This window comes from Pseudopipra pipra, chromosome 1, assembly GCF_036250125.1.
Source record: "Pseudopipra pipra isolate bDixPip1 chromosome 1, bDixPip1.hap1, whole genome shotgun sequence".
Taxonomy (NCBI): domain Eukaryota; kingdom Metazoa; phylum Chordata; class Aves; order Passeriformes; family Pipridae; genus Pseudopipra; species Pseudopipra pipra.
Window position 1 is genome coordinate 116,973,681 of NC_087549.1, and position 24,122 is coordinate 116,997,802.

Sequence of the window (24,122 nt, forward strand, 5' to 3'; positions counted from 1 at the left end):
TCACACAAAGCTCTTCCTTGCTTCTAAGACCTAAAAATTAGGGGATTTCAAGCAGTTCTGGGAAGCCCAGTGTTAGTGATGTGGTGTCCTCATGACCATGAACAGTGACTGAGCTGTGACTGAGGTGAAGGAAGCAGGGAGAAGGAAGCATCAAGACACAGCATTAATGTCATGAAGGAAAGGACCGGAGGAGAAATGAAAGGCAATGAAAAGTTGAAGAGAAGAAAGACCAACTGAGGATGGAAAACCAGCAGGCGGAACTGGCTCTGCAGGAATCGTGGCTTCCAAGGCTGGACATTTGAACCTTGGAGGTGCCAGAATTTTCACCGAGCCTTTGTTACAGTTTGCCCAACTCAAAATGCAGGCAGGCACATTGGGCCTGGGGTAAGATGTCCATCTTCAGAGACAAGAGAAGTCTCTGAGAACTGGAAAAGAGAAAAGGGACCCCAGGTTAACACTGGAGTTGGAGTAATTGGGAGATGCTGCACTGTCTGAAGGCATCTTCCTACTGCCCTGGAGACACATCTGCTTTCCCTGTTCTAATAGGCATTGCCTGAGGCAAGGGGGAGCAGAGAGGGGCCTGGGGACACTTCGGGGGACAAGGGTTACTATGCTCAGGCAACTTCTGGAAGAGCCATTTGAACTGGGATCAGTGTCTTGTGTGGTCTCTCAGCTGTGAGTAATAAATCAGTCAAGAAGAAGAAAGCATATAGAGAGAAGGAATGGGTGAGAGAGGAGGAATAAGTCGGAAGTATTAAAGCACACTGTACCGTCATGCTGAAAGAGTGTTTAGAGCATGCAAAGCACCCAGAGTACATGTCAAGACAGAATTTAAAAGGTTGAGAGGGCTTTGAAGAGGAATCCAATTTTGGGGTTTATGGGTCCGCTAACTGCTCTGGTGTTCCATAGTCACATGCTATCATTGCATAGGATAGCAAGAAAGAAGGACTCTGAGCTGCTGCCCATCACTTGGGCATAGGATATGACTGTGTATCCATCTGGAGCTCACAATATGAAAACCTGAACAAAGATCTTTCAAGAGGAATTACTCCTGCCTTATTCATGGCACAGCAGCTGGTTGTAATGAAATTTAACTGTTTGGCTGCAATCACCCACAATGCATGCAATCAAAAGGGTTATGGCCCTGCTCACTCCTGGAGCAGCTGGGAAATGCTGTCTCTGAAAATACAGGATGGTTTTAGGTACCTTGATTTAAGCATTGTTGTTCTGCAATTTTCTGAAGAGGGAAATCAGCTGGTCACTTGGGCAGTGAGATGCGAAGGCCACTTCAGTAATCCATGAATGAGTGAATACAGTTTGGAGAGTTCCCTGATTTTTTGCTTCATCTGAGTTGAACTCAGAGGGTATGGGACAGTGACATTTAGCTGGGGTTACTGGAAATTAAATATTGTTTACTTGATATTGCAATTGAATTCAGAACAGATGTAAGATGTCTTTATAAAACAAACCCCAGTTTTAGCATTTGTATGTCTCTGGAAAAATACTGATTTGCTCAATTGGTGGCCTTTATATGTGGTTTTAGGACGACTGTATGCTCTTGAATGTTTTAATATGTGCCAGTCATTTGAATTATCTTTGTACCCAATTGTATGAGGGCAGCATGCGGATTTCACCAGCTAGAAGAAATTAGAAAGATGATTTATCACAAAAGAGGAAGCAGGAATCAGTTAAATTTGGAGAAGATCTGAAGAGCAAAGGGGAGCTAGACTAATGTGCACTATTTTCTAGATGCAGGAGAAAAAAAGGGAGAAAAAGAGACCATGCCAATGCATTATGGTTCACTGTGCCTCTACTGGCAAGACTGAATTGTGTTGCGGATGGATCATTTCTTCTAAGCAACAGCAGCAGGTTTCAAATAATGCTTCATATATCCCAGGTTTAGCCCATGAAGAAAAGGAATTACTTGGGAGGCAAATAGAGCAGATTTGCAAATAGAGGAGAATGTTTTATGGCCAGACTTTCAAACATTTGGTTCCTGTAGATGCCAGAAGACTCTGCATCTGCTTTAATCAGCGTAGGTTGATCCTTTCTGATTATTTCTTTGGGATCCTATGGTTATTAAGGCAGTAGTTTCATATTACCTAGGACAATGTGACTGTACAGATTCACACAGAGGGCAAATTCAAACTGCACAGCTTTTAATTGCTAAGAAAAGCAAGTGAGAGCTGATGATCCAAGAATAGATATTTATTGAGAATTCCGTGATTCCCCCTCCAAGGTATCTCAGCTATCTTTCAGTTACATCTTCTTTAGAGAAGAATATAGGCTCTTCTTTATATTTTGGCAGAAGAAAAACAATAGCAGGATAATGGAAATCAAAGATTTCTTTATCAAGTAGGCTTAAAATGTACCTGGGAAATCACTGCATTGTGCTCAGCTGAGTGTAAATAAAGGTTGCAGTATGACAGACTCTGAAAGTACTTCATAAGAAATCTGAAATTGCCCATTAATTGCTGTCTCAGGGGATACAGGTCTTTTATGGCAGGAATCTCTTCAGCAGCTGGGATAAGAGGAGAAGCAATGCCGTTACTGTAGAGGGCAGGGTGCATTTTTCTTTTTAATTCCTTTTACCCCTTTGTTGTACTTTTACAGCAGGAAGGTTCTCTTCAGATCTGGAGTATTCCACGGCAAGTTGCATGGTGGAGGCAACTCACAACTGAAGCACATATACCAGTATTGTCCTGAGAAGGTGGTTCTGGCTCAGAGAAGTCTAGGTTTTGTGTTTTATTTTTGAAATATCGTTGTTCTTTCATGTCTGTATTTAGGATCTGTTGGCCTCAAAATGTTGTACGGCTGGGCTTGTAAACAGTTGGCTTCTACAAACACCAGAAGATTCTCTGTTTGCTCTTATCAAGAGAATCTGATTATTTCTTTGACAGCCTTGTGGTTCTTGGGGTGGTAGTTATCAGACCACCTACAACAACATAAACGTTCAGCTTTTCTTCATGCAGAGGACAACTCACCAGTGGACTGAAGTTGAATGTCTGTTCAGTTTGTTAGCAAATGGCCAAGAGAAAAACAAAAGAGCCTTGAAATGCTGAGCAGTGCAGTGGTGGGTGTAGAGGCCCTACGGTGTCACCTTGACTGCTTTAGTTTTCGTGACAGTTGAACTGGGTTGGAGTATAATGGGATTGCATGTTTATACTGACCCTGTTGTAATGTATCTTTTTAAAGATAAGATCTTCTTTAAACATAAGAGGTAAGGAGAGAGGGGAGAGGGCAGGCAAGCACTGTATAAAGCATCCGTAACGTTTAATTATACGAGACAGGGATTTTCCAATATGCCTTGCAACACAAAGAACATTTAGCTATCAGCATCACAGTATATATTTTCTAAATCACAACACCCACACATTTCCTTAGCCAAGTACAAGTTTTCCTTCCATGGCTGCATATCTAAAATTAGCCTGAAGGTCAAATCTGAATAGAAATAACCCTTACTATTGAACGTGCTGGGAATGATTGGAGCAATGGGCTCAATTTTCCCATCGAAAACCTTCATTTATTTTTTTAAATAACAGTAGCTTTTACAGTCAAAGAGCTTGGAGAAAGGCAAAATGAGGCCTGCTGTATAAAATCAACATCAGTATTCTGCTTTCACTGCAAGGCTATTTTTATAGCCAACTATTTTAAATGTAACAAGATGGATAAAGTGAAGCCATAGTATAAAAGATGTAGCATGAGGCTTCTGAATAGCAAGGCTGAGCATAGGCACGTGAAAGAAAGACCTTAACATTTGGAAAATGTTTGTATGTGACAGATATACACAATGAAGAATTCTGAGTTAAGAAATGCATTGTTGAGGAGAAGTGAATAGTTCAGGTCTAAAAATAGTTGTTTAACCTGCAGTTGTATTATGTGAGGACTGCACAGCCTATACTGCACAAATGCAAAAGCACTGTCTTGCAAGAAGTGCATTTATCAGCCACAGTGTTTTATTGAGTGCTTTAATAATACAAGTGTACATCAACTGATCCACAGTCAAAAGTGGCAGGTCCCTAAGAAATTTACAAGCACTTTTTTTTTGTTGTTTTTTAAGTAAATCAAAATACATATTAATTTGTTCAACGCAATAGCCTTTTGTGTGGGAAACAGAAGGCTAGTGATAAACACAGTCTTAGTAATGCACAGTGATTCTTGATTTTAAGCTTTTATACAAAACTTGTTCCCAGTAGCATGCACCCACCATTAAAGACTTCAGTACAAAAAAATAACCCTAAACACTACATTTAAGTAGAAATGAGATATAATTCTGAATTTTTTTTTCCCCAAAACCACATGAAAGAAAAAAAAAACAATCCCACACATTAATACAAAGCTTTGTGATAAAGCTCTATACTATTACAGATCCAACATTCTTTGCACTGATAACCAAAATTCCCTGTCTACATTTGAGGGAAACAACTTTCAAGTTAACAGAACAAAAAACCCCAGAACAAATAAAAATAAAACAAAAAAAGAAAGTAAGGACAACCTTTTGTCACAAAATGGTTCAAAATTTAATAAAAAATAAGAACGAAGGGAAGGGCTATTGATGCACTTAGTGAATGTGCTTGCACAGGTCCAGCAAATCCTAGAGTAGGTTCCTATGTGGCGTATCGCTTGGTCCACTGTCTGGCCATTCTGTCGTGCTCTGCTCTGTTAGTCATGTACTGAGTGGCAATGCTTCCAACCAGGGGGTCAGCTGAAAAGGAAACACAAAGTGTGAAATACGCATCAGCCTTGAAAGGATGAAAAAGCTATTTTTAGATCCACATTCATTCAGTTCTCTTAGGTTAAACTGTAAGAACAAGGTGCCTACATATGCTAGCCTAATTTTGAAAGCGTGGAAGGAAGATGGGGAGAAGGTGGCTTGCAATTAGCTATACATTTCTGTTAAACATATAACTGAAACAATATTCTAAAATTATACTTCACAAAGAAAAGTTCTGATAATTTCATTTGAGCTAAAATTCACTTTCAGATGATGTAATTTATTTATGGTATTAGATTCCCACAAGTATATATATTCTCACCTAAGAAGAGGATGGGCTCTAATTCTATTATCAGGTTCAATTTTTTTTTAATGCTTCTAGTTTTAAAGCATAAAGAAATATAAGAAATTAAGGCATAAGTACTATTTTCAAAGTGACAGAAGTTAATTCCAAACTTTGGAATTGTTATTTAATTTAAGGGATCTTTCTGAGCATTCATATGGCCAGAATGCTGCATGATATGGTCTGAATCTCCAAATACTTCACAAATAATTAATCAAAACCAATCAGTCCCCTAAGAAAAACAAACCGAGTCAAGACATTCCCATAAGTGATTGCATTTAATCAACATTTTTCTCTTTCAGATACTTTTCTCAATTTAAAGCAGACAAAATGTATAGAGATTTTCCCTTTTTTGAGGGAAACCCATACACTTAATATTTTTGCTGCAACAGTAAATTTTCTGAGATTGTACCATGTAAGTCCAGAGGCACTGATACCACACTTTTTCCTGACTTAGGACAGAGGAATATGACTTCTTCTGAAAGCTAGGTAATAATTAGCTTTGTAGTTGACTGAAGATGGTGCCATTGATCAATATGACTCTTAGCTTCCCTGGTACAGTTGTAATCTGAGTGGGGTGCTTGTACTATTAACCACTGAAACTCCTCGGACAAGACGTCAGATGTTACTCTGCTTCTGTAAAGCAGAGTAAATCTGGGCTTTTTTTTGTTTGGTTGTTAATGATAGGAGTTTATGATAGGAGAAATATGTTGGTTTAGCCAAAAATCAATTGATTGGCATACTGCCAACATCATCAAATATTAGTAAATAATATCTAATAAAAAATCTTTTGGTTTGCATGCATACCCTGCACTTTCAGGAAGAGCATGTGATTTGAATGTCAAGTTTACACTTTCTAAATTAGTAAGGCAAGTTATCACTGTGACTGCAGTGTACTATGTCCCCGTAGTCTCAGTCCTGTGAACACTTACTGCATGTGCTTACCTTTAATATTTTAATATAACCAGGGAAGGTCACCGAGGCCTGAACTTGACTATTTTTACATTCATAAGTGTCCAAGAAGCATATCTGATCTAAGATCCATTTTAAAAGCTGTAGACTAGAAAGTATATCACATTTAACTCCTCGGCCAAGGTGGAAAAACTACGTAGGGGATTACCAGAAGGATTTTGTTCTGTGCAAATAGGAGGCTAATAGTATATGGGCATTTAAGTAGTGAAAAGTTATCCATGGCTGGAACAAGGTTTCAGAAGCACTGTAGGGTAAATAGGGAACTTGGGCCATAGGAAAGGGCAAAATTTTCTTCACAAAAAATTTAGGGAGTAGTCACAGGGAAATGTTGTCATAGTGTAACACTAGTTTGGGGATCAGCCTGACAGCACTGCTGCGAATTCCCACACCTTCCTTGGATGCAACGCCACTGTGTAAAGAAACGCTTTCGGAGACCCCTGGAGAAATGGAGCCTAAGAGATGAACTTGAAAGGAATCCTTGAAGTAAAATTTGACGAATGTCCTGGTTTTCATACTGTTGGGAAAGGTGCTGTTCGGCCTCTGAGGCATCTGGCCGTGATGGGCTGCAGGACATTATAATCTGGGAATGTGGCAAGTCCTTCTTGAGGTTTAGTGCACATTTAAAGTGCTGCGTCTAAGATCTTTACAAAGCCTTGCATGAAAAGTGATGTGCTGTGGTAAAGATTTACCCTGTTCAAATCTGAAGGTTTTTTATGTACAGGATGAATGTTTCTGCGAAAGAAGGTCTTTCACATTGAGAGGTGTAAATCAATTTCTTTGATACACTCCAAGGGTACTGAGGATCACATCATCATCCCCAGTCCTTGATGATAATTATAATTGTTTCCTAGTGTGGGTTTTCATGTATATCTCCTTTTGGGAGGAAATATTTCAACAACATACATATTTAGAAGGCTTTGGAAGGTACAGGCTCTTCCTCTCACTTCCTCACAGCATGGGAAGCTGTCTCCTCTCTTTTAGAGTGAGGGAATCAGTGAGAGGAGTTCTTGATAAGGTGTGGAAATCTGTTGAAGCCCAGTAATGTAGAGAACTGGGCTGTTTGTTTATCCATATGTTCAAGTCTTTGTCTTTGCAGTATTTTGTTTGGCAGTTGGGGAAAGAGTGGAGGTGATGGCCTGCAAGATGTCTGAGGTCTAGAAAGCTTTTATTGTAGGTGTGTAAATTCCCAGAGTGACCTGAGAATCAACTGTCATCTTGGGTAGTTCCCCCAAGCAAGTGTCTCCTTCCATTGTTGTCTGCCTGTATGAAGCAGGTCTGTGGAAGCAAACCACTTGCTTGCTGTAGCATGAGTGGGAACATCTGCACTCACAGCCAGCTGACAAGTGAATGCTACTAAAAGGTACTCCTCTCAGTAATAACAGTAAAGACATTTTTTTTTTAATTTGGTTAAAAGTTTTTTAGGTACAATATTGAATAAAAGAACAAACCTATAATTTGGCAAAGCCACTTGCTTGTTTGAGACCACAGACTGAGGGAATAGAAAAATAGTTACTGACCCTGAGGCCCTGCTATTTCATATCTCTATCAGACAGTCCGAAGGTGTGTTGTCATTACATGTAGTTACTTACGAGGATTTTAAAAGGACTCTTCAAGAGGTGTTTGAAGAGCTGGCTTATTTTAGCAGTTCCCATGAAGGCATAAAGCCATCAGGAGGCACAACTGCTTTGTTTGGGAAGTCAGGACAGATGGTGAGGAGGGAAATTTAAACTTCAGATCAGAGCCACCCAAACGGTGGCACACTGGCCAATTCCATGCAGCATGCTGCATCTGTGCCACAGCATTTAAGGACAGTATGTGAGCTCCAGAAATGCCACGGATTCTTCCTGCACCTGTGTGGGCAGTTTCAGCCAGCTGGCAGTCCTAAGGACACAGATCTCTCAACCCTTCAGGAGTCATGCGTTACTGTTGTTACACAGTTCACTGGGATGGGCCATGAAATGAAGATTACAAGATAAATTGAAGCACCTTAATTAAAACAATTAAAAGATTTAATTCTCAACATGCACGAGCCTTGGTTATAGTGTCCAAGTCCTACAAAATACCAAGTATGAGGAAGAAATCTTACAAAATATCAAGGAAAAAACAGCAGTTATCATTTACCTCCTAAACTGTGTAGCACATGGCTGAGCATCATGTGGTTCTCAGCTGGGCTGCACTGTTTGAGGGGTATTGTGAAATCTCCATTAGTAAGGTCAAATATGTATTTATAAAACAACCACTGCATAAACTATCTAATTAAGACATAAAAAGGAATACTGGATCTCAAAATTCATATGGGCATTTTTCCCATGTTTCCATTTCTCTTTACCAAAAACTATTTCTTATTTTCCATTTGTATATATCTGTGGTTTTATTCTTGATGTTAGAAATTCGTTTCTGTAACTAACAAACTGCTTGAGTTTTATCTTTTTTTTTTTTTAATAAGTAGCATGATCCATCATTGAATCAGGGTTCATTTTACAATTTGACTCCAAATGGGACTGTGTCCAACTGACAACAAAACCAGGTGATAGGAATATAAAGCTATGCCAGAAATGTGTTATCAGAACAACCTAGTGAAAGAAATTAAAATAAACCCAAAGTAAATTAACAACAATAACAGCAAAACTATGCAACTGCTGGCCTGGCAGGAGGAATGCACCAGATGCATGGTGGCTGGCTTGCGAGCCGGGATGGCACCCCCTGTGCACAACTCCTTCCCTGCCGTGTGGGCAGGTATGGGCTTCCCGGCCCTCAGGGTGCCGGTGGCTGTGGAAGCCAGGATGAGGCAGAGCGACTGTGTATGGCACTTGGCAGCACTGGAACCTGGGAGCAGGTTTGTGGGTGGCAGTGGCTGTGTAGCCACCGTAGGAAATCGTGCTGTGGCACACACTCTCAGCCCACCAGAGAAGTTGCTGCAACTCTTTGGACGTTTAAAGTTTTGTAATTTACTGTTCCTCCTAGTCCCAGACTCTAACTTCTGAAAATCTGCCCTAGAATGCCTCTATAAGCTTTAACTTGTGTAAAGAAGAATTTTTATCCCATACTCTGATTGGTTCAATGTAAAATATTAACACAGCAGGAGTTACAGCATGAAATTTCATGTTAGAGGACAGTGGATGAGTAATGGAAATATATAAAAAAAGCACCATATTATACAGGCAAAGACAGAAGCTATGGTTCAGCGATGTAGTTTACATGGAAAATGTCAATCAAAACTATGAAGAAAAGCTTCTGGATGATTTATAGGAAGACTGCAGCTGCTAAATCCCTCCTCACCTCACCATATGTAATCCTCATGTTATATCACAATTCATGAAATTGCCCTGTATTTATGTGGATTTGAAAGCTGGGTGAGCTGGAGCTTGTCCCTAGCTTGAAAAGGTTGGATGTGCTGCTCTATGCCACCTTGTCATTTTCTTTTGCAGCCACTTAGTATGACTGTATAAGGAAGAACATTTGTGTCTCATGTCTGCTGTAAGGCTAATCAAATTTACAGCCCAATTCTAGTAAGTTAATGCTATCGGGGATTTGGATGAGCCGAGGTTTGGTCATTACAAAATTTCAGCTGTGTTTAATGCTAGTTAAACTGCTTTATCATTCAGAAGACAGACTATAATTCTTCTTTAAAACTACTTTTCCCCCAAATAAATGAAAATATATTGCTATACTGTATTTTTCTCAGCTTGTATTTTTATAGCTATTTCTATGTCAGCAAATAGCAATTTCAGAGCAGAATTCATCTCCTGGGCTTTTCAATGCTCTTTTAAAAATACAGCAAACATACTCTAGTGAAATAAAAAATGGAGATGGTGTGTTTAACAGCTCGATTTCAATGTGCCTTCTCCGTCAGCCACACAATATGCAATGAAATTCCAATTGGTAATGCCAACATGGTTAAAGAGACACACATTTAGACTTAAAACATACATTATGGGTGTTTGTATGCATTTTATATACATTTTTATGAGCATTTATAAAGTAGAATCATATTTCTAGTGAAGTATTTTGCAGTCTTAATAGAGAACAGCTGATGGAGCCAGTTATTGCGCTACTACAAGTGGGTTCTCAGAAAGATTTCTGGAACACCTTAAAAACTAAAAAAAACCCCACAGCCCTACAAAAATCTCACAGTTTCTTTAGCCAAATATTTACAATGTTTTTTGTTTTTTTTGGTCCAGGTTAAGATTCAGCTCTGTATCAGGGGGAATTTAAAAGAGTTGGCCTCCAGCTGAAGAGCAGAATTAAAGTGGAAGGATTTCCAAAGGTTAGATGTAATTTAAAAGGTCTTATTCCTTCTGAACTATAAATGACTCCATCCTCATTGCTGTGAGAGGCAACTCATTGCCAGGCTCTAGGGAACTACCTGTACTGAAAAATCAGTCACCAAAAATTAAATGTTAAATTTAGAAGAGCTTTAGGAATACGTAATACTATGGAATACTACATTTTCATTCTTTATAACAGCCTCTCTTTCCAAATATTATGCTGTATTTCTTTTTCAATTAAAAAAATGTGGAGTGCTTGAGGTGTATGTCATCTACAGGATAGCAGCCTTGGAGTCATCTTTATAAAGCAGCACAGCCAGGATTGGTTACCCCAAAAACAAACCTTCCCAAAATAAAAGTTCATATTTTCAGTAACTACATTTTGTTTGGTCATTTCAGTGCAAATAGCAGCGCAGGATGTTCCCATATTGGCTTGCTGTGAAAGCCACGATTTCTGAATCCAATTTTTGTCAGTTTTAATACTGTACCAACTTTTAAGAAATAGGTCCCAAAAGGCAAATTGAAAAAAAAAAAAAAAAAAGATTGGGGCAAGAGAAGAAACTAATAATTCATTGAGACACCAATTTTCTTAACAGCAAACACTGACCACTTGCTTCACATCAAAACCACCCTTAAAATTAATTAAAAAATATTTAATATCTAATTATACTTTTTATGTTGTTTTCAGTGGTATCCAGGCTAGTGTTATAAAAAGACCAGTCAGTAAAAACTGCAAAGGCAGTGTGAGACATGCTATACCAAATACGTCACAGAACAATTTAATACTCTGAGAGGAAGGGATTAAGAGAAGATTAATTGTTTGCAAGTAATTTTATTTATAATGTCACTTTGCCTTGGGAAGTTTTCATAGTTAACCACATATCACCTGTTTTAAACTTAATGAACTCCTAGAAGACCATGTCAAGGATCCTGTCTGTCTTGACGTGGAAAATGAGATATGTGAAATGCATCATAGTGTCCTTCAGTGATCTTAGAGCAGCAGTGTTGCTCTCTTTTGCTATCATTAATAATAATGCACAGACTAAGTAATTCTTTGAAGGCAAAGACAGGTGGAGTAGCACACTGAATTACTCCACTGACCTTTCACCTTTGAAAAGAGTGCTGGAAATCAGGGCACAAGTGAAAATGAGTGCAGCGCAGCACTAATCCCTGTTTGTGCGGCAATAAAACTATCCTCGCGGTTGGGAGTCTGATCAACACACGCGTACGGATGGGAACAACAGAGTGATTCAAGGCAGAACAAAGGGCAGTAGCAGGGCTCTGAATTGCTTTACACAGCCTACAAGCTGAACTACAATTTATTTCTGACTTTTACAAAATCACAGTTCCGACTATCCATATAGAAAGTATTTAACAATCTGCGAGGCTCTTTGAAAGCGATACAGAAGAATGATAAAGTGATCAATAAACACTGTAATAAAAAAGAGAACAAATAAAATGAATTGTTTCAGTAAAGAAAAATAATTATTAGAGAGGAAAGGAGCAAATTCTGGAAAGGTCTAATGTCTACTAGGAAAAGAGTCAGTGAAGCTAATATCAACTTTTCAACAGAAATCATACAATATGGCATATAATGAAGTCTGCTTCTTATTTCATGAACTAGTTTTGCAGATTTGGTTGGTCACATCTTAACATTCAATAGAAAAATTCTAATGAATATAGAAAGTATGTTAAGTGGTCTTACAGTGGTGCTTTAGTTTTCCCATGTGTAAAGCTGGACTAATGCTTTTCAATCACCCAGGCTATTCTGAGAATAAATATTGTAAAAATTGCAAGGTATCTGTATACTTTCGTAAATGTGGCTGTATAGATGTGTAGCACAAAAAGACAACTATCCATGACTAGACTCTAAATTCTGAGCTCTGTAGAATTGTCACAAACACATCTGACTGCTATTAAGTTTGTACAATGATTGCAGTTACACAAATATTAAGGCATGCATGACTTGATTATGATGTCCAAACTGTTGTCTGGAGAAAAAATGCTGCATATCTTCAAAAATAAAAGAGCTCTGCAAATCCAGTTTAGAAAACATCCATTTACTAAAATATCCATTTTGTAAGCATGGAAGGAGAAATTCATTCCTCTCTCTCAACTTGCCTGATTGCTGTCAGGCTACCTACCACAGATCTGTGTGAAATATGAGACTGCCTAAGAAAAAGATGTTTCAGAAATAAGGAGTATTATCTGGCCCAATTTTATTAACGCAGCTCTTAAAGGAAAGTGTTGGCAGTGATTCATCTCTGTATCTTGCCAAGGGAAATCATTCTTGTTTAAAGAGAAAGATTCTTTTTCCAATTTTTAGTCAGATTTCTATAAACTTCAGTGTCTGACTGAGAGTTAGTAGAGGCAATCGTGGATCAGTGAAGCACAGTGTACTGATCTTGAAGAGTTGTCTTTAATTAAGGAAGAACATGCATCTATTAGAAGTACCAGCATGCTGGAACAATTAAAGTTCTGAAATAGCACACTTCACTTTGATGCTTGGATGAGTCTCAATATTAAAAGCAAAGATACATTAGCAATGTATCTGTTCATAATAATGAACTCAATTGAGAAACAGTCATTGCTATTGGAAAAAAAATTATAAAAAGGTGTTAGTAACTATAGAACTTGATTTGAAAGACATTACATGGCATGTGGTTTGATAAAATTTGCAGAAGTTACAGCAATATGCGTTTACCTTGTGGAAGCTGGCCGTGAGTAGATAATAAGGAAACCACAGCCCCCAGATCTCAAAATGCTAAGACTCATAATGTAACTGGCATTTATCCATAGGGTCATAAGTCTTTTTTCAGAAAAGCACTGGATGTGATTTTTTTTTTTTGTGTCTGAAGATTCATTAAAGGAGGGATAGATACTCTATAGGAATGCTAGTGTGTTTAGCATTTCTTTCATCTAAAGATAAAAGAACCAGTTTTCTTCTGGGTTTGTCTCTTATTACTTCCCACTAATCACCTACTTCAGGCAAAGGATTGACCTATGGGTTTTACACATCCTGAATGAACAGTTTAATCACAAAGCAACTATGTGTAAAGCTATTCTCTGTGACCATGCTTTGTGCAATGTTAGGCATCCCATAGCCACAAGCACCAAAGGTAGATTACTCTGCAAGAAAACCAGGAGGTCCAATAGGATTCATTTACCGTGTGGATTCCCAGAGGATAAGGAGGGGAGGAGGTGTTACTGCATGGTATGGTCTTTGATGGCATTTAGACACTGAGAGGAAAATGAGTTGTAAAGCCATCTTCACTCTTAGAAGTGTTTGAATGTGAACAAAAAATCATCAACTTAAACACATCCAGATCATTTTAGGTCAGATGCAGAAGTCATCTGAATCTTGCTTTTTTATCTATCCCTTTATACCTTTATTGCAATTAATCCTTGGAAGCCTACATATGTTATGAATGCTGCTTATTTTGGTTTAATCTGATTTTCTTCTTCTTGTCCTATAAAATCTCATTATTAATTTGTCACATTTAAATCCAAAACTGCTATTAAGAATCCCATACAAAATGTCAAAAGAATACAAGAGGCCTTTATTTACAAAGGAGTGGGTTAGTGAAGAATTTTGTCCCTACTAAAGGTCTACTAAATAGGACTCTTTCATCGCCTAGGGCCTGAAATCCCTTGGCAAATTGAACATCCCTTGGAACAGGAATAGGAACTTAAATGTGCCTTGCATGAACACACCTCTTACTGTTACCCAGTAACGACACAAAAAATAGTCAGGCCTCTCCATTCCCTATCCACCCTTTCTCCCGGGGAACATGCGGAAGGAAGTCACAGCCTGTATGTGGCTCAGACACATCTAAGTTTATATCTTCATCCAGAGGCAGTGGAAGAAAAATGCATGGAAACTAATTTATTCAGAATTTTTGTTGGTATGGCCCAAATGCTGTCTTTGATGGTGATGGCTTCTTGATTTTTCTGGACTGCAGCATGGGTCATTTGAGCCTGTTTATGTGATCCAACGTCGTGGCCTCAATGCTGCCACATCTGTGGTCCATACTGTTCTAGAGAAGGCATCCCAAAATGTTACTGCACTATAAATGCTGGGAATAAGTGCCATCTCTGCAGAGTATGAGACAGGGACTTCTGGAGTCAGTCTCACTGCTAATGTGTACACTTGACAGGTTTCTGACAGTTCAGAGTGGTGAGGTCTGATCTGTCAAGCACTGCAGATTTGCAGCAATACTGCCCTACCAAAAGAGGCATCCAAGGAAGGTGCTTGTACCAACACACACTGGCTAAAAAATTTATGAAAACCAGAGTGCCATCACTTATGGTGACACTTCTGGAGGCTGATCACAGAGGTGACATGGGACACTGCATGAAAGGAGCAGGGTGGTGCGAGCTCTGGCAATGACTGAGGAATCAGCAGGTGAGTGAAAAAATAATCCCATTTTAGTAACCAACCAGACTATCCACTTCCAAATTAACTTCAGAATGTGAATATAATTACATTTAATTATGAACAGGTTCTAATAGGACTAGAAGGAAAAACAGGTTAAACAAAATAACTATTATTCATCATGTAGGCAGGTTTTGCTCCTGGATTAGTTGCAAATGGAGTTACATGACAATGCTGAAAAAAGATTGAATTTGTGATATTTTACAGCAATAATTTCATATTTAGTAACAGGTAAAATAACTTTACTTGGAAATCCTATCTTTCCTGCCTGAGGGGTCACATTGACTCCATTGCCATGCCTGACTAAATGATAATCACTTTGCAAAATGATTCCATGCACTGGCATAAAAAGCCCTAAGACCAAGCTGTAGAAAAAAGCTATACAAGGTAGAGATGGAAAAGACATGGAAGGTCATGAAGGCATTCCTTCTGCAAGTATAATACTGTGTCTTATAGTAAATTCTAATCAATATCTTAAGACCCAAGCAACAAGGATTCCAGCTCTTGAGAATTTGCCTAAATCTAATTCATCTTGAAGTTGGAAATGCTCCGTTCCATAGAAGAGCCTTTTACTAAGCCTTATACGGATGGAAAATTCTACAAACAATTTACTAATCAGAGCTCTATTTCTGTATCCCATATGAATGTGAAATCTTACAGTACAGCCCATCCTTAAATTTGGGACAATTACACCATATATTTTGGTATTTAAGTAGCTGTCTGCAACTCCATCTAATGCACCTGAACTTAATTTGCTGTGAAAATAGGGACTCTGAAACACATGCTGCATATAATTTGTTATATTTGTTGCCTTTGATAAATCTGCAAAACTGTAAAAAACAAACAACCATTTCCTCCTCCCCTGCTGAATAATGTAGAAAATTAGCCATGCAAAATAAGAGAGACTTGTCTTGCAGCAGTGTAAATCATCTCTGAAGGTAGAATCTGAATGACTCAGGAATACTAATTTCTGAAATTTTACTCAAGAAGATGAGAGACTAAATGATTTAACAGCTAGCATACTTATATCCAGGATTCTAAATATTGCTTTTCAGGACCGACTCTATGTTCTTATGGGGAATCTGCTAGCCAAATGCAGCAGACTTCTTTTTACAAGCTTGAATAATGTGGAACAGTGTGATTTCTACAGTGAAACAGGAATAATTCTATTTTAAGAACAGGAAGAATCAGTCTTAAAAATAGTTGTGCTAATCAGGGTCCTGAAGGTGGTTTGTAGGCAGTCAGCAACGTATGGCAAGAAAACTGAAAGTCTGTCCTTGCCTTCACATTAAAAAAGGTACACAGGGAAAAAGAAAAACAGCAATCACACAAAACAAAACCCCCACTTAGTAAAATGGAACAAAGTCTAAATGAGAAATCTGGAGTACAAAAGCTCAGCAGGACTGATGCCAGTTAATTCCACCTGAGATTTGAGCTATTTGTACTAACTGGGAATAACGAATATTAGATTAAATTATTATGACATTAGAAAATTCATGTGATGTCTAAAATAATTTATTTTCTATTTTTATTTATTTTTCCCTTAAATATATACAGTTTTATTAGTGAGAAAAAGATATCCAGTAGAATTGGTTAATCCTGGAAGTGTTGTATCTACTTCATACAAAAAAAAAAAAGATTCCGATGTAATTAAGGACATGTCTGCATTGGCTACACAAAACCTGCATGAAACCAAGAAAACACATTTAAAGACTGTAAATTATTACAGGGTATTTTGAAAGTAAGAGACAGTTTAGTTGGCATCTTGGAACTCATTCAAATTAAACTGGAAGTCTGTATTTTATATATGAGAAATAACTAAGAGCTTTATTTAAATACTTCAGATTATTAAACATTTAACGTTGATGACTTATTTTGGTCTCGGTTCACACAAAGATTTATTATGTGTATGCACCAAATTACCTATCTTCTCTCTGAGGTAATGGGCATAAGAAACCTCCACTGGTACTATTTTAAATTACACATGTTTATTGGAAGGAAAATGAAATGTAACCTTTTGTATTTGTACCATCCATCACTCATGCATTTTTTCAAGTACTCTTAATTTAATGATGGTTGAGCTGAAGCTCATAGAAATTCTGTTTCTTGAGCTGAAATAAACCAACTTCAAAAAACACTGTATGTGTATTTATCATACAGCTTTTATAAGCTTCATTAAAAAAACCCCAAAAACTAAAAAACCAAAAAAGTCAGGTGCATATTTTTCCAGCTTTACTTTTGTTTTGTGATATAACTGTATTTTATATGTTCTAGAACCCCTTTTTGAGGAACAATAAAAATTAGGAACAGTTAAGGGTAGTGACAGGACTCTTTTCTCTCATGAGTGTCAATTACATCCCTTTACATTTATTTCTTGACAGAGATGTACAAAACCTCTTTACTGATTTGTATTTGAGTCAATCTCTGATTTAATCAGATGCCATTTAATAAACTGATAGTTGGATATTATTATGTCTGAAGTTCAATTTTTCCCACATCTTCTTAAATAAAAACAACACAGAAACAGAAAACATGGAAAGGACAAGAAGTCATTAGCAGCATGGTCAAACCTTTCCCACTTAAGAAATGGTTGAAATCTAAGCTTATTTATTCTAGAAGAAACAAAAAGACAAAATAAGATGTGGCAGGTAATTTGGTAAAGAAGATTATTAAAAATAAAGTGGTCTTGCTTATCTTTTCTGTAGTAAGAAAGGAACATAAACGAAATGTCAACATATTAAGCTAAAAGGAAGAAGATGGTTCGTATACCAAATAGTTAGACACATCCAGAAATATAGTGTAGGAATAATAAAAGGCAATTTTGGAAAATTAAAAAATAAATAGAAAACTTAATAGTCATGCATCACCTGAGTCACCATTGCAAAGGCTGTTACTGCTCCTGCTTCAACACATAATCTGATAGTCAGCTGTGGTTCAGAGGGAATTTCCTTTCCTGTATGTAACTGTGTGAGTAAAGTGCTTTGAGGGATTTTTACTCTTTTGTCTGAACCACTGAGCGATGAGCAGCTACAGGCAGTGTACCTGACTGAGCCAAGTAGTACTGGTTTTCTGCTACAGAATGACTGTACTCCTTCTAGAGATTATTCTTTGTAGAGCTAAAGATACATCAGATAAAAAAAAAAAAGAACAGGATAAGTGCATGGGTGACTGGCATCTAGAGCTACAGCTAATGACTGTGTCATGCCTTGGATACCACAAAATCCAGATAGCACATTTTATTTTTAAAGACTAATCTCTACCATTCGCTTTCTAAATTATATAAACCCACCAATTTTCTTTAGTAAATAGTTCCAGACACTTTTCAGGAAAAAAAATTTATTTAAACAGACTGTAGACTTCTGAAACCATAATGGGGGGGTTTAAAACTAAGTATTTCTAAACAATCTTACTCCTATAGTTGTGTTAATCTTTTTAACGATGCCTTGTGAGCTTTGAATAACCTAAATCTAAACACACTAAAACCCTCTAAGCTCACAAATAATGATCTACCCATAAGGTGTTGTCAAAGTGCAACTAAAAAGAGCAAAGATTTAGGCCGACATCAATAGTAATCCTGATCCAAGCCTCCCCCCCTTGCACACTAATTAGGAGATATTCCACGACATATTTTCCTGAGAACTACTAATGGGATGACAGTTCACAAATGTCTTTTCTGCTGTTATAATAATCCCCACAGTCACGGGTTCACGTTGAGGGAACTTAGTGAACTGATAAGAACAAAATCTTGTAACAGTTTCATCAGCTCTTCATGGCAAAGGAAATTAATTCTATTTCAATGCTTACCCATGTGCAATTTTCATAATGTGCTGCTGCATTGCTCGCATTTACATCTGTTTAATTTCATGTTTCCAGATCATGTCCACAGAGTTAAAGACATATAGGTGTATGTGTCTGCAAATATTTAAAGACCAGATGTATAGCAAGTGTCTTCCTGGCAGTGCTGAGAGGCTCCTAGTGGGACTTCAGATGTTTAAATCCCACAGGAAGTACTGAAAACCCTGCCAGCTGTCAGCCGTCATCTTTAGGTGCCTAAATGTCTTTAACATATTGGTACTGTGTGTTCAGCTTGGAATACGAGAAACTGTAAGTGATTCGAACTATAGAATAGCAGTTAGGATTGTATACATATTGGAGTACAGCTAGTACAGTGCAATATCTTTTAAAAGGAATGAAAAGAGAAAGCACTGATAAACTACCAAGAATTTGTAAATAACAGCTCTAGATTCTATGATACAATCAGTGCAAATATGTACATATTACACATGTAGCAGGTTCTGCAGAACAGGTAGGGGAACACACAGTATTTAAGCAAGCACTTTCTTGCAAAAAGAACTTGGTCTCAATTGATGGGATTGCTTTGCTTATGTGAATGAAATTGATGGTGGTGGGTTTTTCCCAAGGCAATCCCAACTTTGACTAAGTCATTCTGTACTCACTGAGAGCAGAACAAAATCCATCAGTTTTATGCTGCATTTTTCTTTCATGCTCCTTTAGGACAATTTATTAGGATGGCCTTCATGCAAAACACCCATTTGCTCTGCTCCCAGCCCAGCAGCACCAAGACAGCAGAGCAACAACGCACGACACTTTGTCTTTCCTAAGCCAAAGCCCCCGGAGTGAGCTCATTTCATTTGGAGACGATTCATGTCAGAGATGTAAAAAGGGACAGAAAGTTTACGTTGCAACTTAGAACAAACCAAAAAACACGACTACCTGGATTGATTCCTTGTTGCTCTAACTTTTGTTTACTGTCTCTTACTTGTTGCCATGCTTGAGTGACATGGCATAGAGTATTTTCCTGCTTCAGATACAGAGAAAACATTTTCCATTGTGCTGAAACAGCTTAGAAACCTGCCTGTTTCCTGACAGAGCAGAGTATAAAAACTATGAAGAAAAGGGAAAAATCAGCTCCAAGCTAAAGAATATAAATAATCTCAGACAACAGAGCAATTTCATTGTTTACAGGACCGTTTACTGCTTACAAAAAGGATATATGGCAAAATGAGATTATTTTGTTGTATGTCTGATAGTACTGTGTTGTGACATTGCACCTGTTAGCCTGTGGGTGCCAGGAAAGAATCAAAGTAGCAGGGCTCAGCCAGCCTCATAAAATTGGACCAATTAATATTGTTTTGCCAACTTTTAAGTATTTCAGTCATTTTCTAGAATATTCATAACATTTGACACATCTACTCAAATATGGATTATTACAGGATGAGTATTTCTAATTTTAATGAGTATTTTAATGAGTATTCATAATTTTACTGTCTTCAGTATTTCTTGACAAAAATATTCAAAAAGGAAACAAAATTTCTTTAGAAACCACAACAGAATATACTTGGACGCAGGAAGGACTGAGTGCTTTTTGATAGACTGAATAAAGCTATTAAAATGCTAAATGAGAAAGAAAAAATCAGATTGGATTCTGAGGCAGTTTCTGATAGTAGCAAAATGTGAAGATTATGGCTTTAAGGAAAAAACCTACAAGAATGAGGAAAATGAGAAGTGGCTCATCCCTTGAACTTGCTGTCATCCAGAGTTTCTAAATTCACTTCACAACTGGGGGTGAGGGGAAAAGAAGGAATGATAACTGGGAAGTCTAAAAAATTGCAGAAGGAACATCTGATGTGCACTGGCACTGACAGAAAGCAGCCTCTGCTATGGGGAAGCACCAGATGAGGAGGAACATTGTACATGCTTCCTGTTAGATAGACATACATAGAATAACTGAGAGAAAAAAAGATACACCCAGGCTTCTGTGTGGTGAGGGGTACGGACCTGTTCTTCATTACTGGGGGTTGGGTAGCTATTTCAAAGTTTGAACATGGAAGCCAAACAGCAGAGCTGTGACCACAAGTCAGCTGAATTCCCACTCGCAGCCAAATGCTCCACCATGGAACAGATTTTATTATTACAGCAATGTTATATTTTCCTTTATTAAGCTGCCTTAGATTTATTTTTAAACTTTTTTTTTTGGACAGGCTAGAGTTTTTAAATATCTCAGTAATACTGAAAATAGATCTTTTTTACTGGTACAGTGAACATCTATTAGTGTATTAAAATGCACACTGGTGTGGCTGAGGCTGACTGGCTGAAAAACAGGGCGATTCCTGTGGAACCTGATGGGTCAACACACACTCGCTCTGTAAGTGGCTGTGGCAATTTTGGCTCTTAGTGCCCCAGTGCCAGAGATGATGAGCCCAAAGCAGTGTCAGGAGAATGGAGTGTGTCAATGGGCATCAAGTCAAAGTCTGGCAGCCTCACTCCAACTTCCAGTGGGAGATGCATTTCCCTGAGAGGGTTCAAGTGAACCTATTGCCCTTTGGCTGGGGTGTGCAGAAGACAATTCCATGGATATAGTACTGTATGTATTCCAGGTATTCCTGTCAATATGCAAATTGGTAGAGGTTACAGAATTGCTACAAAAAAGCATTTGGATGAATTTAAATTTCCCAAATACCAACACAGATTCAAAATGTGGAGGTGCTCAAAACTTTCTAGACATCAGATCTACCCATGTTGCACTTGCAAGTATGGACCTTGCCTGGAGCAATTCCAACAGCCAGCTTTGGGGAAGGCTGCTGAAGGCAAACCTGCCAGTGGACAGGGCAGTAGGCATTGCAGCAGGATACCAACTTTCCTCCAAAAATGTATACTGCTGGCTGAAAGGGAAATGGGCTGAGAAATTGCTAATTCAGTTCTTTCACTTGCATATGTTCTGACTTAAATCTCCCCACCTACTCCTGTTTTGCAAAGGTTCTGGAAACAGCAGCAATTCCAGCAGCTTTGTAGCAGGGCAAATACTTATCAGGCTTTTAGGGCTTTTATGCTTATGTTGAAAAGTCACCCTCTAAAGTGCTATTTTAGATCCCATTGAGGATCAAAGATATGCATTAAATTACACTACTGAATCCTTTTCTGCAAAGGATGACAGAACTGGGATTTTATATCTGCAGCAGCAAGAGTACTGAACCTTGCACACCTTTAGGAAAATGAAAAGGGGGGGGAAAAAAAAGAAAAAAGAGAAAAAAAAAAGAAAGAAAAAAACCCATAATAACTGAATGCCATCTCTAAAGTTTCCTAAATACCAGCACCTTCATGCAGGTGCATGTAAGGGTGTTAATATTTTTTGGCAGAAAATTTAGGCAAACCTAAACATGCCAAACCACATGGATAACTCGTAATTGCAACAGAAAAACAACAGTATGTTATCCAAAATTGCCAGTTATACCTACTCTGTGATAAAACCAAAGAAGTTTCTGGGTAAGATAAAGGCAAAACATAAGGATGACTCATATAGAGAAAGCTTAAAAGCAGGTCTCATGTCCCTTAGTGAGACATGTAAAGATTCCCATAATCTTAGGATCTTGTTTGACTTTGCTTATCTATGCTTAGATAAATGTAAGTCATTAAAATGCACAGCCACATTACTTCATGTGGGTTAACAAAGTATGAAAACATCTAATAAATTCATGATTCATGGCAGTACTTTGAAAAACAGCACACATACTTCTAACCAAGGTACATTTTATTTGAAAACCACAATGTATGTTGCAGACTTTCTTAACATAAATAGTCTACTTTTCAGAGGTGCTGAATAACTGCAACTACTATAAAAATTAATGGGGCTCACACCAAGGTAATGTAGTGTCACTTGTCCAACTCATTTCCTCTTCTAAGTACAGTTACTGTGAAGATATGCACGCTTCAGTCTCAAACTATATTCACAGCAAACTCACAGTTTCCGGTAGGTTTAAAAGGCAACAAGAGACAAGCAGCTTTACACTGCTAATACAATATGTCACTGAAGTATCTGAGAGCAGAGTCAGAGCAACCAACTTGACTAGTGCCGACCCTGGTGAAGCGGGTACTGCAGGCAGTTGTTTGTGCATTTCCTTTGTCAGAGATTAATATCCTTTACTAGCAAAAGCCTATTCTTCCTTTTTTTCCTTTTCCTTTTTCCCCTTTCCTTTTCCTTTTTTCCTTTTCCTTTCTCCGCCATTTCATCTAAAAGCAGAAAAACAGGGAGAATGATGGGGCTAAAACAGAAATAACCTTCAGTGGGGCTGAAGTGAGATAGGGACATCCAACAGAGAGTAGTAAATATTTCCACCCGGATGACGGTGATGATGAGCGGGTTAGTCTGTCTAGCTGTGCCTCACGCCCCAGTGAACTCAACGAGTCAGGCACATTCAGGAAGGATGACTGCAGTGAGGATGAGCAGGGGAACAGAAAGCTTCTCTTACGGAAGGAGGCTAATAGACACAGGTCTGGTCAGTGTGCAGCAAATAAAGACAAAGAGGAAAGAGGATGGTTCTTCATTAGTACAACCAGGAATGAAAACCAAGAAAACGGCCACTTAAGCTACAGAACAAAAGTTGCTTAAAAACAAGCTGGTATAAAATTCTGTGAGTCAGTTCAGGTTAGGAATCAGGCAGAGGTTTCTAAAGAGCAAAGCAAGTGAGGCCCTGTAGAACGCCCCAGTAGTTACTTTGGCTACAGCTGCCAGCCAAGTGTTCAGCCTAACGTTTGTGGGGAAGCAAAATTGTGGCTGTCCCCATCTCAGTCTGCCCCTCATATCCTCTGTCACATCCCCATCGCAGGAGCTCACAGACGGGCACGGCTGTTACACAGGACAGACAGCCAGGAGCAGCACCAAAGCACTGGTTCCAGAACATCAACTGATGATCGTGGAACTTGCATGTGGGAAAAATGGTAAGGAGCCAGAGACAGAGGATGAAACCAGAAGGGAAGAGGCTGATGTGAGGGTGATGTAGCCGGCTTCATTCTGATTTCCTAATCAAGGCTTAGCAGACATGATTTGACTTTAGACTGTTCTGACATCGGGGATAATCAGGCCAGCCAAGTTCAGATCTTGAACACGTGAAGAAGGAAGCCACGCAAAGAATAGTGTTGTAATGTTTCAATTTATTTCCTCTGAAGCATTTGCAAATGACATTTTTCCTACAGTGGGAGAACCTTTGGTAGGGCTGGGGTGGCAATGACTAATGGAGAACAATAAGCATTCTAACCCAAATCAGCATCACCAGCTCTCTAACTATAAAAAACAATTAATTTGTTTAGCACTTCAAGCTCAGTAAAATACAAAACCTCAGAGGCCATCTGCACTTGAAAGCTCTTTTGGATTAAGGCAGTGCAGGAATTTACATTCCCCAGGTTCCCTTTGCATACTTAAAGTGCAGTTGATTTTTACTCCAAGAAAGACAGGTTTTTGTAACTTAATACATTTTCAAAGTGGGGAGTGTCCACACCTGGAGTTACTCTGAAATAACTAACTACCCACATAGGCAAGCCCTAGCAGTAACGCTGGAAGTATTTTCAGTGCTCAAGCACAGAGCCTGTGAGCAT

The 24,122-nt window shown here is 38.4% G+C and overlaps 1 protein-coding gene across 4 annotated transcripts in view; it reads right to left on the reverse strand.

Annotated features, from left to right (window-relative positions):
- Positions 1 to 3,934: 3,934 nt before the first annotated feature.
- Positions 3,935 to 24,122, reverse strand: part of UBE2E2 (ubiquitin conjugating enzyme E2 E2) — a 205,894-nt gene continuing 185,706 nt past the window's right edge. For all 4 annotated transcript variants that reach the window (XM_064673120.1, XM_064673110.1, XM_064673130.1 and 1 more), the window contains one exon: positions 3,935 to 4,705. In XM_064673120.1, the coding sequence (XP_064529190.1) occupies positions 4,608 to 4,705 (98 nt within the window). In that variant the 3' untranslated portion in view covers positions 3,935 to 4,607. The remainder of the gene's footprint in view (positions 4,706 to 24,122) is intronic.